This window comes from Mytilus trossulus, chromosome 1, assembly GCF_036588685.1.
Source record: "Mytilus trossulus isolate FHL-02 chromosome 1, PNRI_Mtr1.1.1.hap1, whole genome shotgun sequence".
NCBI classification, from domain to species: Eukaryota; Metazoa; Mollusca; class Bivalvia; order Mytilida; family Mytilidae; genus Mytilus; species Mytilus trossulus.
The window spans coordinates 66,953,028-66,973,488 of record NC_086373.1 but is presented as its reverse complement, the minus strand read 5'-3'; the positions used below and the strand labels follow the sequence as shown (position 1 = coordinate 66,973,488).

The following is a 20,461-nucleotide window of genomic DNA, read 5'->3' as shown; positions in this document are numbered from 1 at the left end:
TCAAAAAATGTATGCTCTATAGTATTTATTTCTTTAGAACTGGCACTTCGGTATCTTTATTAAAATGCTTTTTTTGTGTAACAAATTGAATATCGGCATGTCATGCATCAAATTGATACCAATATTATTCTTTTGAATACTATAGTCATATTTCATTTGATCAAGAAAAATATAAAAAAGATAACGCCATGATGTAGTGTTTCAACGACAAAAACAAAACATAGACGCTCATTTGTTTAATTTTTCTAATTCACCGAAAGCATCGCATCAGTGCACGAAATTTGTTTATAAGCGTTTGTCTCATTGCTCTGTTTAAACATAGAAATACAGGTACAACGGCCGTGATGTTCATGAGCTGAAAGACGGTTTTCAGTATAGAGAGTGCAACAAAAGTATCCTCAATTTCGTAGAATGATACAATTTCTGTTCCGAACGAATTGAAAACTGTAACAAGATCTACCACAAAATGTGGTAAGCATGTAAAAATAAAAATAAACGAACTAAAATTAAGAGCCTTTGCCAGGCTTTCAAGACTCATATTTGTACTTTGGTTGTTTTGTAACTGTCTTCTTAGAATCCTCCTCTTATGAATTTGATAAGAAAGTCCAACACCAAATCCTATATATGTTACTAATGGAAAGAAATCTTTTACGACAAAAGTAATTAAAAATCTGTATTCCCCAATTATGTGATAGTGTATAATCTTACAATAATATTCTATGGCGCCTGTTTCAGTATTTCTATAATATGCTTTGGCAAATTTCATGTCAAATTTTGTAACAACTATTAACGGAATTAATAAACAAGGGACTACAACAATGATAAATACAACTCTTGTCCTAGACATCAAGCTTTTAGCTCTCACAGAAAAATAAAAGATTGCAAACTGGTGTATTGTCATGGAAACCTTCATCCATTGGGATATTATATATAAGGATTGTGGAATGAAAGTTGTCAACGTGCGGTAAACTTCACAGTATTGAAAGGGTATATACTCATTATCAGAGATTACAAACATAATCCAAATTGGAATAGTTTGAGCTGTTATACCCAAAAGATCAAACAAGGCTTGCAATAATAAAAATATGTAAGAAGGTAAATTTTTCTCTTCTTTAACAATTGCTATCAGGCATATGAAGAAACCAAGCGATACAGCTACCAGTATTGGAAGAATATAAGTTATATATGTAATTTCTATGTCTGAATGTTCTTGCTTTGGAGAGTACCACATGTATTTGCGTAGATCTATTTTTGATTCATATATTTTTGCCTGTTCCATGTATTTTTTTAATTCTTTTGACATCCAGTCTAGGGATCCCATCCTCAATCTGAAAGGATAAAATGACTATACATAAAACTATATACAGCAAACATTAGGTTTTGCAACACAAACTCTACGCAATACATAATTGTCTTCACTAATTAACAAAATTTGGATGGTGTGCATAAAACATTCTATGGGAGATATTACAACTAACATTTGGAAACCTTCCTTTAAGTTATAACACGCTATCAAGAAAAATATAATAGGAATTGCAAGTCTTTGAATTTTGTATAAACTTGAAAATTAAAAAAAAATATCATGGAAGCACTGCTTTAATTAAACGAATCATAAATTTTGTTGTTAAATTTAGTTCGTAAATGATCTGTTAATGCTATTTCTTATTGTTAGTCAAGATGCAAAAACCAATCAATAACTATAACAGTATGCTAAAAAATGTGTACGCAAGACGGGTGTATCGTCTTCAAACGACTCATCAGTGGTGCTTGAAGCAAAATACTAGTATGGGGAAAGTCGAATCCTATGCAAAGATGATTAGCATCCAAAATCGAAAAGTCCAAATACGACTGTCTGTCCAGTATCTTTATGAGATCCATTTCAGTGAGATTTGTATGAATAAGCGTGCTTTATTTACAGGATACGATTTGTATCAATTTATCTTTCATGAAGTAAAGTTGGATGGAGTCAATTTTAATTTTCTTATTGGCTTTACATTTGGAACGTTATGAGAAGAAGCCAACGCGTCATTTAAACAGTATAAGACCAATAAAAAAGGAAAACACAGTGAACAAAAAAAAGAGTAAAACGATCACAAAAGAAATGCAGCAATAATAATACACTACACAGAAACTATGTTCAGTAACGCGACCACCTTAAACATTAATTTCGTTCCGTTATCAGTTTTATTTTCAGTCATATACAAATAAGATTGACATATTGTGAGGGACTATTCCTTAGCGGGCAACAACAGATTTGTCATGGGTGTAAAAAAACACCAAGTGTTTGTACTTATTGAGGTGTATTGTTCAACAACGTTAAGATGTTCATGGTTCATTATAAACTGGTTGTTCTCACCTAGTCATTGATTGTGAGAGATGACTTCAAAATTACCATCGGTTTTCTATTATTGTACAACTGCAAGTATTCAAATGAATCTTTTTTAGTATCCACATATAATCTATATCGCTCTTTAATTAGAAAGTGTCGCAATAACTATAATACCCGATTTTAGTTGGTTTTGGAGATATAGACACCTCACAAGTTTCTAAAATGCTCATCCGTATGAGCAAAACTAGTAAAGTCAATGCTATGTTTTATAGACCATTCGTCAGATCCTGTAATATAATGTTGTTTGTACGAACTCATTTGTAATATCAGTATCACCATATGTTTCCAATCGCTCCTATAATATTCCATACCAAATGTTGATACTTAAGTGACATAACAAAATCGACCTATTATTTTTTTCTCTTAAGTAAGCGTCAAGGAGAATATTATTGTTATGGCAGTAAATTGTCAGCACTTAATTATTTCCTGAATTACCAAGTAAATGCGATTTACAAACAAGACACCGGGTTTTTTCTAAAGTGAACATTGATTGTTTAAATATTTCTCAGTGATGTCCTGTGTTTGAATTTGTTGGTTAGCTTTTTGGTCATGAATGTTTGTCTCTAATATTTAATTAACTGTGCATTTGTATTCAGATATCATACGTTTTTTGATTGAGTTAAGTCTGCCAATTGATATTTTATCGTATGTTTTTCTATGTTGTGATGTTATGCTATTGTTTCAGAAAAAGGGAGAAGGTTTGGATCCATTTAAACGTTTAATCCCGCTGCAAATGTTTGCACCTTTCCTAAGTCAGGAATCTGATGTACAGTAGTTGTCGTTTGTTTATGTAATATATACGTGTTTCTCGTTTCTCGTTTTGTTTATATAGATTAGACCGTTGGTTTTCCCGTTTGAATGGTTTTACACTAGTAATTGTGTGGCCCTTTATAGCTTGTTGTTCGGTGTGAGCCAAGGCTCCGTGTTGAAGGCCGTACTTTAACCATTAATGGTTTACTTTTTAAATTGTTATTTGGATGGAGAGTTGTCTCATTGGCACTCACACCACATCTTCCTATATCTATATATAGAGCCTATACTTTAAAGAACTATGTTTGATTGGACAGTAGCAATATATCACTATGTTGCAACATGTAAAGATTGTCGTTAGAAAAGCTTGTTCAAATGAGCAGTTATGATTAGAAATTGTCACAGTGTGTGTTCGACCACTAATGTCAATTGAAACTTTGCAAACTGGTTTCATGAAGGCGTCTTGACCGGATTAATGTCTTTTTATAATCTGATATATCATTTAATAAAAGAAAGGTTTTTGAAACAAAACTGTAAATAGTTTTATGTGTTGTTGTAAAAATTGAAAACATCACGCTAAATAATTTCATGCGTTTGGAGCGCTTTTCTGAAGTAAGTCATCATCAGGAACGCTCAAGCCGATTATTTAAAAACCGAAAATATATAAGAACCGAAACAGTTGAATCTCTCTAAAGTCAAATTTGTCTGGGGGAATTGAACCCTGAGTTTCGGTGATTGCTGTCTTGTCTAGATGGTAACTCATGCAAATAAATCCAGAGTTGTGTATCGAATACACTGCATTTGGTACGATACGATATAAAGTATTTGGGGGCATGGACATTCTTTTTTCTTTTCTTTTCTTTCTTTGAAGGTATTTTTTTCTATCAAGTATTCTTTCAAAAGTCGTTAAACAGCGGATTCAGTAAATGTTACTGTGCTTCATTTGATTTGGTTTTGATGTTATTTAGGAAATATTCTCATTAATAAAATAAAGGGAAAAATAATTTCTGCCAATGAACTATTTGGGTAATAAGAAATACGACATGTATTCTAGTATTATTTATCATGAACGAAACTATAATATGTGTTGGTGATCTATGTATTTGAACACAGCTTATTAGATTTCTCTATCGCGTTGTTCATTTAAGTTTTGAAACATCGATGTTCTTTTGACCTCTTCTTATGGTGTTTTTAATTCTAAATATTTATTCGCGTTTTCCGTGTAGATTTGTAATTGTTAATTTCTAATTTGTATACCACTTCTGTTGGTGTTATTTGTGGACAGCTGTCTCATATGGAATAATAATACATTTCGTTATTATAATGTTTTGTTTAGTTTAACGGAGTTTCATTCCTGTGGTCAGTTTCTTTTTTACTTATAATTTGAATGGCCCTTTTGGTATCTTTCGCCTCACTTTTACAATCCCATGTTGTTTCACCATTTATGGCATCCCCGAAACCGACTTATTCATGTTATTGTCAGACTTTTCATTGATACATAAAACAGTTTGGATGCCAGAATTTTTACAGGAACACCTACCTCTTCTAGAGGATTTAGCTTTATGAATCACAATCTTCGTTGTAAGTGCAAATGTTTAAATAACTGTTATAGGTATTTTGTTTGTCCGTTTCTTTCTTTTTGTCATAAGGATTATGACTTTTTTCCTTTTTTTTTTTAAATTTTTATCTCTTAAAAGAGGGGCGGGCAGTTCGATGGTTTTTGAAGACTATGGATATTAAATTATCTTTTTCTGTTGGTTGATTCTAATCAATATTATCTATAAATCAATTACATGAATGATATCCGAATTTTGGCAATTATATTATATACATTTGAAATTATTACAGCTTGTACAATGCGGAATATTTAAAACATGTTTAAAACAAAAATGCATTTATAGAATTGACGAGGGGTTTTACTTTACTTAAAATTTAAAAAAAAAATCTAAATAAATTCGGGTGTCAAAAAATGTGATGACTTATACAATATTTGCACAAACCTTTAACTGCGTTTTTTCTATATAGGTTCTTTTTGATGGCGTTACTAAACAATGGGTCACTTTGTCTTTTATATCATATTTAGGGCAGATGTTCATTTGATAAACGAATAGAAAATCACTAGAAATGTTATATACTTTTAAATCAAACTTTAATACTTATATCACACCTCTAAAAATCGTGAAACAGTTTCGGATGACTTTTATACAACACACAAATGTATTAGTCATTTTAGTTTTCCTTATGGGAAAACTGCTCTTTGGTTCATAACCCAATCGTTATATTCACTCCAGTAACTGGTGTACTCTGACCGTAAGAGATACCTATTTGAATTGAGTTATTTGATCCATGGTCCCTCGACGGGATGAATTAAACACATTTAAAAGAGGAAGTATCATTTTTAATATGTCGATATGATAATTATTTTATTCAAATAAAGGATCGTTCAGATTGTCGACGTGTGGAGACTAGATCAGGGTTCTTTTTAAATCAAGTAATATACATGTATAGCTAGACACATATAAAGATGTATCTAGTATAGTCACTAGATATTCATTTATTTTCAATTCAGGTTTAAAATAATGAATTGACTTATCGCGAATATCACGAAAATCCAAATTTATCCTACAAACACATAAAGTACAAGTTTATTTTTTAAACAATGTCTTGCAAGGGGACTACAAACGAGCAAGAATGAAAATAACTCTATCATTACCACGTTGGGTTGTTTGAAACATACTACACATCTGCGTTTCAAGACACAATCTATCAAAATGAATGGATGAATAAATGGGAATTTACAAAGGTGTGTTAAACAAAACAACTAAATGTTATAACAACATGATAATAAAAGTAATTTTGGGCCCTTCATAGCTTTTTGTTCGGTGTGAGCCAAGGCTCCGTGTTGAAGGCTGTACATTGATCTATACTGGTTTACTTTTATAAACTGTTATTTGGATGTAGCGTTGACTCATTGGCACTCACACCACATCTTCCTATATCTTTAATTGTATTTATTGACAAGTGTCTTATGCAAACAATTAGCCGTATTTGTCAACTCCTTGGAAATGTTAATTTGCAACTCTTTGTATCTCCTATTTGATTCGGTATTCAATCCATCTCGGTTATATTTGAACGCCTTAGGGTATTCCTTTGTAAACGAAACACGCGTCTCGGGTAGCATAAGATAACTATAGAGTATCGGTGATCATCTCGACGAGATTGTTTTTTTCGCTTGAGTCGGGACGTCGAAAGACAGAAAGGCAATCGAGTTGAGATAAACAATGATAATCTTTTTATCGCTATTTTACCTATGACGACGTTGGAAACTTCATGTTAATTTCATGTCAATTTCGATACCATCGGTACGTGCATGCTAAGTTTCTTGCGATAAATTTCCATCTCATACAAGAAGCATGACATGAAAATTATCACAAAAAAAGATCAAAGGAAAAATGCACAATAGCGATAATACATGATATTTTTGATAAATTAAGAAAAAAAAACGCATGTGTCGATACCTCTGCTAGTGAAAGTATAATCATTGAGAAACCAGTGTTCGGCAGGCTAGTTGTCAGAACTTCCGCTGTCGATATACAATATCAAAGATTCGTTTATTTCCAGTAGAGATTCCGTTGACAAATCCTGAATGACTCGAAAAGATAAGGTTTTGAAACCGTAACACTAAATCGGTTAGCAATATTCAGTCCACATTTTCAACATTTTTGTTGTTTATCACTCTCTAACTTCGTATCTAATTTGGCTTTCCATCTGTGTAGATTCTTTCAAGTGAGATGTTAAGCTAGATATAAAACCTGGTTCAATCCACCATTTCTACATAAGAAAATACCTGTACCAAGTCAGGAACATTACAGTTGTTATCCATTTGCTTGAACTGTTTGAGCTTTTGATTTTGCCATTTCATTAGGGACTTTCCGTTTTGAATTCTCCTCGGAGTTCAGTATTTTTGTGATTTTACTTTTTCGCCACTGATGAGTTTGATGAAGTTGATTAGCACAGTTGGCCTTATTATCAACAAGTATGGTATATTTGATTTAATACCTACAATTTTGTCCCTAGAAGAATTTTACCTCTCTTTTTCTGATCCAAAAACAAATAAATTTGAAACAAACTAATTTCGGGGCCTTTTATAGGTGACTATGCGGTATGGGTCTTGCTCATTATTGAAGGCCGTACGGTGACCTATAGTTGTTAATATCTGTGTCATTTTGGTCTTTTGTGGATAGTTGTCAATCATACCACATCTTCTTTTTTATATATGATCCAAAATACTTAATGTTTATAACCTTCCTTTCGAATTTGTGAGATAAAATTTCTTGACTTCCACTATATGAAATATTGTCTCATTATACACAAATTTATAACATTGAATAACCTCCCTTTAATTAACAAAACACATATTAATACTATCCATCTATGAAATATTATCTGTAGACATGTGTCCGTTTCAGGGCATTGTTTCACAGTCTGGGAAAATATTTCATGATGCAAAGTCATAAAATATATATTTCATTGAACACTATTTGTCATTTGGTCTCTTGTGGAGAGTTATTTAATTGGCAATCATACTTTATCTTCTTTTTTTTAATGTTATTTTTAAATATGAATGATACCTTTTTAACCTATTTTTGTCAAACGATTCACAAAACAGCTTTATCATTTAACATATAACTGTTTATAAAATCAAATAAATAGAATTATTTTTTTAAGATTCAATAGTTAACGTCTTCTATATAAGATAGGAGATGACAATCTAATATGAGATATATCTTTATATCGACAGACAAAATGAATATGAGATACACATGTCTTCAGACAATGTAATACGAGATATATGTGTGTAATTTATCTCTTTGAAATGTGTGTTTTAAAGGGAAACACCTCTAGCCTGCTCCCCTCCCCCACACAAAACAAAATACCCAACTGCAGGATGAAAAACATATAATATTTTATACATAGTTGATGAGTTTCCCTCGATTTTGGTTTGTAACTAAACTAATTCGTGTTAACTACTGTTGCCTTTATTAATCAACTAAACATATCTTGATATAACTATATATCTGGGTTCAATTTGGTGTTTGCACCAAAGAGTAAGATTGTTTGCAAAATAATGTGGAATCAGTGCATTATTTTATAAACATTTAGTAACGGGTGCCACATGTGGAGCAAGATATGCCTACCTTCCTGAGATCACCCCCAATTTTGTGGGGTTCATGTTGGCTAGTCTTGATTTTTCTTTGTTATGCCTATGTCATGTAATTTTATGTGTCTGTTTGTCTTTTTCTTTTTTAGCCATGACGTGGTAAGTTAATTTTCTATCTATGAGTTTGAATGTCCCCCTGGTATATTCGCCCCTCATATATTAAAAGTTAAGTAGATCTTTCTGAGAATATTCCTGAATTGAGTACAATATGTAAATATTGCAATATATATAGTTGTTTTCAAACTTCGAAGCAAGACGAATCATTAATATTTTTAATTCAAAACGAGTAAATACGTAGTGTATTAAAATAATGAAACACATGAAAGAAAACCATATAAATCAACCAATAAAGTCTCACAATGCAAATGAGGTAAGTGACTACCATACGTGATAACTTGTTTTGTCAGGAGCCTGTTATTCAGTGGTTGTCGTTTGTTTATGTGTTACATATTTGTTTTTCGTTCATTTTTTACATAAATAAGGCCGTTAGTTTTCTCGTTTGAATTGTTTTACATTGTCCTATCGGGGCCTTTTATAGCTGACTATACGATATGTGCTTTGCTCATTGTTGAAGGCCGTACGGTGACCTATAGTTGTTTTGTTTGTGTCATTTTGGTCTTTTGTGGATAGTTGTCTCATTGGCAATCATACCACATCTTCTTTTTTTTAATACCAGTAAAACACATATATCGAGCAAATAAATAGTATGAGTAATACTCGTGGATCTCAAGTTATATTCAATATAATAAAGAAGAATATACAATAAAACCGACTTGCTACAACATTTAAACGACATGAACGAAAAATAGACGTTCGCTAGTTTATTTTCTTATCGTAGGCACGGTACCAATGTACGAAATTTATTCATTAGTGTTTGTCTCATGCCTCTGTTTAAACTTAGAAATACAAGTACAACAGCCGTGATATTCATAAGCTGACAGACGGTTTTCAATACAAAATCTGCAACAAAAGTGTTCTCAATTTCTAAGAATGTTACTTTTTCTGTTCCGAACGAGTTATAAACCCCAATCAGATTTGCCGCAAAAGATGGTAAGCTGGTAATAACAAAAATAAACGCACTAAATGTATGAGCTCTAGCCAGGTTTTCCAGACTTGTATCTGTACGTTGATTGTTTTGTAACCGTCTTCTTAGAACCCTCGTTTTCTGAATTTGGTAAGATAGTCCAACACCAAAAACTATATATGTTAATAATGGGAGGAAATCGTTTACGGCAAAAGTAATAAGACTACTGTATTCTCCGATTATATGATAGTGTATAATCTTACAATAATATTCTATGGAACCTGTTTCAGTATTTCTATAAAATGTTTTGTCAAATTTCATGTCAAATTTTGTAACAACTGTTAGCGGAATCAACAAGCACGTGATTACACCGATGCTTAATGCAATTCTTGTCTTAGACGCCATGCGTTTAGCTCTTACAGGAAAATAAAAGATTGCAAACTGTTGTCCTGTCATAAACACCTTCATCCATTGGGATATTATAAGTAAGGATTGCGGTATGAACACGGTGAATGTGCGGAACACCTCACAGTATTGATAAGGTATATAATCATTCTTGTCAGAAATTAAAAATAACAAGTAAATTGGAATACTTTGAATTGTTATACCCAAAAGGTCAAATAAGGCTTGCAATAATAAAAATATGTATGTCTTGAAATTCTTCTCTTCTTTGATACCTGATACCAGGCATATGAAGAAACCAAGCGATACAGCTATCAGTATTGGAAGAATATAAAGAATATAAGTAATTTCTTTCTCTGAATATTGCTGTTTTGGAGAGTACCACAAATATTTGCGCAGATCTATATTTGTTTCATATAATTCCGCCTGTTCTATGAAAATTTTATTTTCTTTTGTCATCCAGTCTTGTGACCCCATATTTAATCTGAAACGATAAAAAAAGACTACTACATGTTATCGAGTAGTCATATGAACGTCAAATACAATTAAAATGATTTGTTTTCCAATTCTTACACGAGCAACGCCTTTACAAACCTGTTGACTATATTTACTTAATCAAAGTGTGCTTCTTTTAATCATAGTTTATTTTTTGTTGAAATTCGTTTATGACCTCGTATCTTTGCTTTTCTCGGAATTGCCTATTCTGACGTCTTTACAAAATGCCGAATATGCCCAAATAACGTCACATACAATTCACACATGTTTTGTAGACCAATTTGAATAAGGAATGAATTTGTTTGCATAGTGAAAGTCATTATAGATAATCGGCTCTTCAGCTTGTATAAGGTTCTGGGTTTTGAACATGTGTACCACAAGCATTACTGAAGAGTTATTCTAATTATCGAAATACGCAAATAATGCCATAAAAAAATTGAAACGGATTACAATATTTTACCCAGTAAAAAGTTAAATAAGAAAATACCGAACTCCAAAGAAATTTCAAAACGAAAATTCCCTTATTTGAATGAAAAACAACTGTCCTATTCCTGACTTGGTACAGGCAATTTCGTGTGTCAAAAACGGTAGACTAAACCTGGTTTATAGCTAACGTAAACTATCACTTGTCTGAGAGTTTCGTAGAATTCCATTATATTGATACCATTGTATCAGCAAAACAAGCAGACATAATTGTTTGAAATGTCAAAAATCGGAGTACCGTCAACATTATGTTATAATCTTAAACACTATAAAAAAAACAATTATGTCACCAAAGGGAATCAGAAAAGTATATATGCACTTTATAGACGAAGCACTTAAGGGTGTAGACCTTAGTTCAGGGAGATAACTCTTTAAATCAGTTATGCGTTTGTAAAAGTCAAGTATCATCAATGTTTTTTTAAGCATTTACCTGAAACCGATTGGTAATAATCTATGTAACCTAGAAGCTTAGAATATATTTTGGAAAATGGTTGACACAAACGTACTGATGATTTTAAGAGTTATTTCCCTTAACCTAGTTCTAACTCCTTAAGCAAAATGTAAAGGCAGGAATATGAACAGTGATACACAATAACACTTCTATAAACCAAACCACGCCAAAAGGATGGTACCAAAAATTGACTTAACAGTAAAGGTATTAAATTGTTTGTAAGAAAACTTGTGTAATTTTGGAGTCTACATATAATACCCATAGAATATCCATATATTTGTGAATACCAGTGTAGTGAAGGGAGATCCAGTTCTTCATCTTTGGTTGCAATTCCCAAGGACCATAAAACATTATATAATAGTTCTTGAAAAACTGGTCATTATCGTGATATATGGACTGCCCACAGAAAAGTGGCATTGACTAAAATACTGATAATGACTGAGCCGAAGAACTATTATGTTTATTTCATTGAGAAACCATGTTTTGGAAAAATCGCATGATTTCAAAATGCCTTAAGCAAACTCGCTTAGTTTTATTATTTTTATGGCAAAGAGTGAAGACCAGTCGTAGTAAATTCTGCCATTCATTTTAGTGCAATTTTCAGTTCATAAATACTTAATCAAGTTTTCTAAATTTTATAATTAACGAAAACATATAATAAACAATTCAACAACTTAAATATAATATTGAAAACAGGAAAATGTTTTATTAAAGGGACATATCTCTTCTAAAAAGAGAAACCACGCCCCACCGGTCATTAACAGAGAAATCAAGCCCAACGGTCATTATCAGACGTAAACCACGGCCCACCGGTCATTATCATGTAAAAAATTGTTAACAACCGGTTTTCTGGTCCGTTTTGTTCTGTTTATGACCGATTGAATATATTACTGAAGAATAATGAATGTCATGTGGCCCCTTTTTATCCAATAAAAGAAACTTATTCTTAACCGATATGAAATAAACATGTTATGTTATGATTTACTCTCAAGTAATCGTCATGGGAGTATAAGATGGGATCAAATATTTACTTTCAAAACTTGGTTCCGTAGTTGATATATAGCAGTTAATAATATGATTTACAAACAAGAACAGATTTTCAGCATAAGTTAGAAAATAATTTGAAAATAAACTATTGAGGAAAACAAATAACAAATATGAGGTCTGTTTATGTACTTTTTGAGTTGTGCACGTTATTAATTTTTTTTCTAATAGAAAATAAAATAATACAATAATCTATAAATATCATGCGTTTGAAGCGTGTTTCTGGTGGATTTTCATCAAAAACGTCTTAAAAGTCAAATGCTTTAAAGCCAAAAGCTGAGAACCGTAACAGGTTGTATGACAAAAAAGACTAAAGAATGACAGACGAATCAATATACGGTCAACCTTGCCTCAGAGAGTAAAAACTTTAGTTTCTTAATTAATAAATTAATAAACGTACAATTTACGCAACGTTTGTTATTGATCATCTCACTACCATGGTGATGATACAGTCGGGTCTAATAGTGATATAAATATTTCGTAGTTGTTAGTTTCGTCACGTCTAGGTGTGTGTAAATTTCTTAACTTGTTGACTGTGTCACTACTAATTCTGATTTACTGATTGATCAAATTTAACATCATTTCCTCAATGTGTTTGTGTTTTGGTAAAAAAAAAAAAACTGTCACTTTGGCAATAATACTTCATAATAGTGGTGTAAGAATGTGTTTCCATCGGCGTAACTCCATTCCTGTTCTCATTTCTCAGTTAAAAGAAACATTGTTCGTGATTGACAATATTTAGTATGATTTGTAAATGTACAGATCCCGGTAAAGAGTAATATTGGTTGTCTGTTTGTTTTTCTATTGTCTCTTTGCTTGAAGTGATGTTTATGATTGCATCCTTGTTGATTATTCAATTGTTATATCTTTTAAAAATCAGACAATTTGGTGTTATTTACGACTCTCGATTATCATAACTTTCATTTTATTCTGGTTAACAGATTTATGTATTTGTAAGTCCGGTTACATGTTAAATATCCGTATTTTACTTATACGGCAATAAGTGCAATTAGACATTAAGCTTAAATCATATGCAAAAAGCTAACGCCTAGGCAGTAAGTATATTGCCAAAATATTGCTAGTCATTAGTCTTAAATCCTAGGATTTAAGCTTAAATCCTAAGAAATGTGTGCAGGCATTAAGCTATATGCCTAAAAATAAATGCGAGTAAGTTAAAGACATTTGTTCATTTAAATAAAAATATATTTGTTACATAATAACATTTAGAGAACTAGGTTTATCAAAACTGTCCTAAGATTGGTCCTTTAAATTTATATTCTGAGGGCAAAAATTACGATAAAGTAAGGACCGACTTACGACATGTCTCGGCATGCACATCGAAGATATCTGAGCTTTATCTTTGAGGATAATCCTTGCTAGGATGTTCTAACCGCTGTCCTAAGTATTGGCGTAGAATAAAATAATTTTGATAATATAATTGTACATTTTTAAAACTATTTGAAACAAAAAATACGTAAAAAAATAACTACGTTTTATATATGAATTTAATTGTAAATAGTTAAAATTAAATATATAATCGTACATCTTTTATATAAATACTGAGTACTTCAAATATCTTATTTTATTACTGCAAAAAAACAACAAATAGTTTGTTGATGCAAAACTACAGGGTCCAGTTTCATCCTAGATATAAAAAAAGAAGATGTGGTAAGGTGCCAATGAGAACTGTCTACATGAGAAGGAAATAGAATCACACTAATAGAATATTTAAACGCATCAAATAATAATTTGAAAATATGAAAACTTGATAGTAATTAATATGTGTTGAAATCATTTTGTTATCACAAGTTATGGAACTGTTAACCCAAATTTTTTATTTATCCAATATAAAAAAATGGATAATGGTGTGAGCAAAAAATCATATCTTAATGCTATCTACTTTTGAGTAGTTCAAACCAGCTCGACTAGTGAAGTGTACAAATTTTCAAATAAATATTATAATTATTCAATAGAATCGCCCCCTTTTGTAATTGTATACAATGGCTTTTTTAATTTTAAGTCTTTTTCATTATTTTGGTATACCACAAAAACATGAAAAAAGTATGAGTTAATTCTGTTTTTTCTAACTGTTAAAATTACTTTTTAAACATACTTTTAGAGATCTGTCAAATGAATGTATATTTATATATGTAATATTAGAAATATAATTTAGAAACGACTTTATATCAAGAATAAATCACTATATATGCATAAATTCCACATTTTACTTCTTGCATAAAATTATGTTCGGCAAAGGGATAAATAATCATCATCTAATTTCAGGAAATAAGCTTAATGTCTGAAAATTTCAGGCAATAACTTAATGCCTAGGCGTTAGCTTATTGCCTAGTCATTAAGCTTAAATGCCTAATTTCACTTATTGCCGCTAACATATATACATAGTAAGTTAAGTAGGTCTTACATTTATGATTACTAAAGTATCTACTATGGGAAATCAATGTCAATTAAAAAATTATATCGCTCTATCGAAATATCGGATGAGTCGAAGTTTTCTTGTGGTTCCGAATTTTACTCTAAATAAATAAATGTATTTCGACTCTCGATGAGTTGAAATTGGAGAAGTTTCGAATGACTCGAACAAAATTAACTGACCAAAGGTAAAAACATTCAAATTGGATTATTGATCATGAACTAATACACAAACATTACCGCGTTGATTGAGATGAATTGACTGGTAATTATGTAGTTGAACAGATGTATTGACAGATGAATATCTCACTGTATTACAGTGAAACATGACATTCAATAGAATCTTGTATAAACCGAAAACCTGTATAAACCAAACATGTTCATGAGCACCGTCATATCAAATTATGTGCGTTGTTAACCTGATAAAAACCAAACATCTGCCAAAACCGAACAAAATCTTAGGTCTCGAAAAGGTTCGGTTTAAACAGCTTTCACTGTATGTATTGTTTTATGTCATTTTTTCCACGGTTGTTTACCTAAAATGATCTTTGACCGTAATTATAAATAAGTAGTGATACATTGTTACATGTTATGACATTTTGTTTTAATTTTTCTTAAAATAATCAGTCACCGTAATCATACACTAATGAATTTCGTTTTTCTTAGCTATGACGTTGTCAGTTTATTTTTGACTTTGATATTTGGATGTCCCTTTGATCTTTGATAAATATGTTACGTCTCTCAACGACATAAAAGAAAATGAAAGAATTTTAAATTTGAAAAAAAAAAAAATTGTATACGAGAATAAACAATTTTGTCAACTTTGATTGGGAATTACTCTCTCGGCAAAAAAAACAAAGGAAAACTTGCATACTGAACAAAAAAGATATATATATGTGACGAAAAATCATATAATTTAATTATATTTAAAACGCCATTACATTCAGATACATCGATCTCAGACCAGTATATCGATCCCTTATCCATATTCATCTGAATTTCTTCTAGCCTTGACCAAGGTGTTCAAGAGTTGTGTCCCTTGGTCTGTCAAACTTCCAGTTTTTGTTTAAGTCAAACAACGGGTATCTCGAAATATCTCACTTATCTGCATAATTTCATTATAACGAGAGTCGATTGTATTTTAATTAGTTGAAATTCAGTTATAATTTGAATTTGAAAGTTTGATTTGAAAACATTATCCAAATAAATGTATCTGCCCTTATACCTAACCATTATATGAACAAACCTAAACTATGTCTTTGAATGCCTCTTCGTGTGTTTCCTTTAATGGTACACCTATATTATTTGATTACCAGATCTTTTATATTCTATGTTTTGGGCGGATATTCATTTGATAAACAAATAGAAATTCAATACAAATGTATTTCCAACAGTATTTGAGAACCATGTGTGTATTTAATTCATGATTAATGTTATACTTATATATCATATAACTTAAAGTCGCTAGACAGTTTCAGATTACAAAAATCAAATCCTTCATTTACGCAACAAATGTTTCATTTGCGAGTAAAAAGTAAACACTATATTTGCACCATTTACAGATAACATATAAAATTGAGAATGGGAATGGGGAATGTATCAAAGAGACAACAACCCGACCATAGAAAAATACAACAGCAGAAGGTCACCAACAGATGTAACGAGAAATTCCCGCACCCGGAGGCGTCTTCCAGCTGGCCCCTAAACAAATGAAAGATAATGATTTCATCATATGAATATCAGGCACAATCCTTCCCGTTAGGGGTTTAGTATTATACCATCATAACATATATGAGAAAAACTTAACCCGTGTCATGCCAACAATTAACTGGTTTGTTAATAAAGATGTTTAGTTCCGATGCAAAGGCCCTATAAGTGAATCAATATTAACGCCAAAATATGCAATCTTTAATGACGTGACAACAGGTGCATAACTATATCCCTTCTTAATAATTCTATTTAAAGGTTTTGTTAGTTTCTGCGGTGAATACTGACATTTTTGTGCTTTATAAAGAATATTTCCATAAAAAATTGGATGTGAAATACCTAAACGTATTAGAAGTCTGCATGTTGAGCTATATTTACGAATGATGTCCTTATACCGATGAAAAAATTTAGTGAATGTTTTGCCAATTTGTCAATATGCGATCTCTGTCACATCAATTTAAAGCCAGTTCAGATACAGATACAGATCTCTAACCTGTGGGTGTCATTTTGCTCATATTTGAAAAAATATAAGTTTATATGTTTAACTTATAAATTAAAATTTTGAACAAAACCAATCTGACACTGGTTAATAGGTTAGTTGCAAATTTGTTTTTGAATGCCTTTAACATATTACATAGATCTTCTCTTGTGATAAAAAAAAATCATAATAATTGTGTAATTGGTGTTTAAGGTAGATCTTTGATCAGATCTAAATAGTCATCATTACAACAAATTCACAGTAGATATGCTGTTTATTCTTAGCTGCTAGATGTGATGTTATTAGTTTTCATTCAAATGTGTTTGGAATGTCATATTACAAAAAAGAAAAAGTCAAAAACAAAACAAATGCCTCTTGATACTGAACATAGTAAGAAAAAAAAAGTGCATAAAAGTGGCAATAGCATAGAAATGGTTAAAACTGAAGTATTACAAACTTTGAAAAACCCAAATTGTACAAAACCTCATAACCAAGAAATGTAGAAATCTAAATTGTATATAAATCAAATGGAAGGTTAAAGTTTCCACCAAAGTACTCATAATTAACAAGGGCAATATTTATAATCAAGCAGGGCAATATTTCATAATTAACAAGGGCAATATTCATAATCAACCAGGGCAATATTCATAATCAAAAGGGCAATATTCATAATTAACAAGGGCAATATTCATAATTAACAAGGGCAATATTCATAATGAACAAGGGCAATATTCATAATGAACAAGGGCAATATGCATAATGAACAAGGGAAATATTCAAAATTAACAAGGGCAATATTCATAATTAACAAGGGCAATATTCATAATTAACAAGGGCAATAATCATAATTAACAAGGGCAATATTCATAATTAACAAGGGCAATAATCATAATTAACAAGGGCAATAATCCTAAATAACAAGGGCAATAATCATAATTAACAAGGGCAATATTCATAATCATCCAGGGCAATAATCATAATCATCCAGGGCAATACTCATAATTCTCAACAGTAATATCCTTTTATTGTGTGGCAAAACTTTCATAGTGATAAAAAAAGTACATACATGATTAACATACACATTTCTCATACTAAAGAACAATGTCATACTTTTTTTTGTTTAATTTTCATTAAATTCTCATTGACAATTAACTGGTTTGTTAATAAAGATGTTTAGTTCCGATGCAAAGGCCCTATAAGTGAATCAATATTAACGCCAAAATATGCAATCTTTAATGACGTGACAACAGGTGCATAACTATATCCCTTCTTAATAATTCTATTTAAAGGTTTTGTTAGTTTCTGCGGTGAATACTGACATTTTTGTGCTTTATAAAGAATATTTCCATAAAAAATTGGATGTGAAATACCTAAACGTATTAGAAGTCTGCATGTTGAGCTATATTTACGAATGATGTCCTTATACCGATGAAAAAATTTAGTGAATGTTTTGACTAGTTTGTGATATCGAAAACCCTGGTGTTATAATTTTTCAGTAATACATAAATTTCTCTCGTTAAAATCTAAAACATTATTACATATACGAGCGAATCGTACAAGTTGAGATGTATAAACACCGTAAGATGGTGACAAGGGAACGTCACAATCTAAAAATGGATAATTAACGATAGGAAATGAAAAATCATCTCTTTTATCATAAATTTTAGTATTAACATTTCCGTTAGTGATCTAGATATCAAGATCGAGGAAAGAGCAGTGGTCATTGTTAGTATTAGCTTTATTTAAAGTAAGTTCAACAGGATACATTTCTTAAGTATACACACTGAAGACGTCATTATTGAGAGCCAAAATGTCATCCAAATATCTAAAAGTATTATTAAATTTGTTTATCAGATGTTGTTTCGATAGGTCTTTGCTGATTTTTGTCATAAATTGTAACTCATAGCAATACAAAAACAGGTCCACAATAAGTGGTGCACAGTTAGTCCCCATTGGAATTCCGATAACCTGACGATATACGAAATCTCCAAAGCGAACAAAAATGTTATCTAGTAAAAATTCAAGGGCATATATAGTATCAAAGCATTGTCCAATTGACAAAGTTTTTTGGTTTATTGCTACTATAAAATGACCTAAAAGAGTTTGAACATATATATTCACATTCTGACTTTTTTTCTTAATGAGAATGTGAGGCAATGTGGTATACAAGGTAGAAAATCACCAATATAAGCATGCAATGTATCAAGTACTTCCAACGAGTTCTTGACACTCCAAAAGTAATTAATTCCACTATTTTCGAAAGCCTTATTTGAACAATTTATTATCAAGTTTTTTATTGTACCAAGTTTACTAGTAAGAAGAATAGACAATTTAGTTGTGGAACAATGGCTTGAAGACGAAATAAATCTACATTTGTAAGGTGTTTTGTGGAGCTTCGGAAGCCAATACATAGTTGGGACTTTCATTGTATTTGGTTCTGCTGGTAAAGCGGAAGCTAAAAGTTTATGTTTGTTACAGATGTCGTTTTCTGAAAATGGAGTCAGTTGGAATGTTGGTGAATTGGTAATTTCTTTTTTCAGAACCTCAATGTAAAATTTACTTCAAACAATAATAATATTATTAGCAGCTTTATAGGCCGGGACATAAACACATTTTTTGGCTAGTTCTTTTAGTTTAAGTTTGATACGAGGAATAGATTTATTGTGGTTATTGTTATTAATAATAAAATGTTCTTTAAAATGTTGAAAACGTGTATCAACTATGTTCATTACTGAATTGAAAAAAAAGTCCAAAGATTTTTTGTCAGCTTTTTCCCGTTTTATCCATTTCAAACAGTAAGTACGGATTAAGTCGTGAATGATATTACGACACTGATTCCAATTAATAACTGAAGGGTGACGATATTTATGTTCTTTACTGAGGAATGAATTTAACTTTCGGTCTTGAACGATGTTAAGATCTCCTGTTATAACATGGGAAATGGGTCCATAAATGTATGCGGAATTAATACAATTACATGAAGTAGGTGTATTTTCACTGATATTAACATCTTTACACAATTGGTTATAGTTGAACACAAATTTTCGAGTAGATTTCTAGTAAATATAACAAATAAGAGGGAGCTCAGTATTGTCAAAATATCCAGGAATTTGGTCTTTAACAGAATGGTCGTTAAATATACCGGCAATATTTACAAAATCAAAACCTTTATTGGCATACTTTATTTTAATAAAATGTTATGATCTTCAGGGCGATCAATTTTTGGAAATAGTTTAGAATAACAATATGCCATAGTAATTTAAACTATTTCATACTTAGAACTGTTATATGAAATTGTGTTGCAATTAAACTTATTGAAATTTATACGTATTGAAATTTAGATATAGGCAAATAACAATCCAATTTATTTTCATTTTCATATAGTTGATTATATATATTAATGGTGAAATGTTATATGTCATCTTTAAGATATTCTGTTTGATACATTATTTTGGAAGAGTGTGTATACAGAAACTAGAGGCTATAAAGAGCCTGTGTCGATCACCTTGGTCTAGGTGAATATTAAACTAAGGACACATGGATTCATGACAAAATTGTGTTTTGGTGATAGTGATGTGTTTGTAGAT

The 20,461-nt window shown here is 31.0% G+C and overlaps 1 protein-coding gene across 1 annotated transcript; it reads right to left on the bottom strand.

Moving 5' to 3' along the window:
- Positions 1 to 250: 250 nt before the first annotated feature.
- LOC134690828 (uncharacterized) lies at positions 251 to 5,171 on the bottom strand. Its single transcript, XM_063550966.1, has 2 exons — positions 5,140 to 5,171; positions 251 to 1,328 (listed from the first exon to the last, which is right to left on the bottom strand). Exon 2 carries the CDS (start codon positions 1,319 to 1,321, stop codon positions 251 to 253), a length of 1,071 nt encoding a protein of 356 aa, XP_063407036.1. The 5' UTR covers positions 1,322 to 1,328; positions 5,140 to 5,171.
- Between the last annotated feature and the right edge of the window lie 15,290 nt (positions 5,172 to 20,461).

Excerpts from the sequence above, each read along its gene's own strand:
- LOC134690828 (XM_063550966.1), bottom strand. The coding sequence starts at position 1,321 with ATGGGATCCCTAGACTGGATGTCAAAAGAATTAAAAAAATACATGGAA.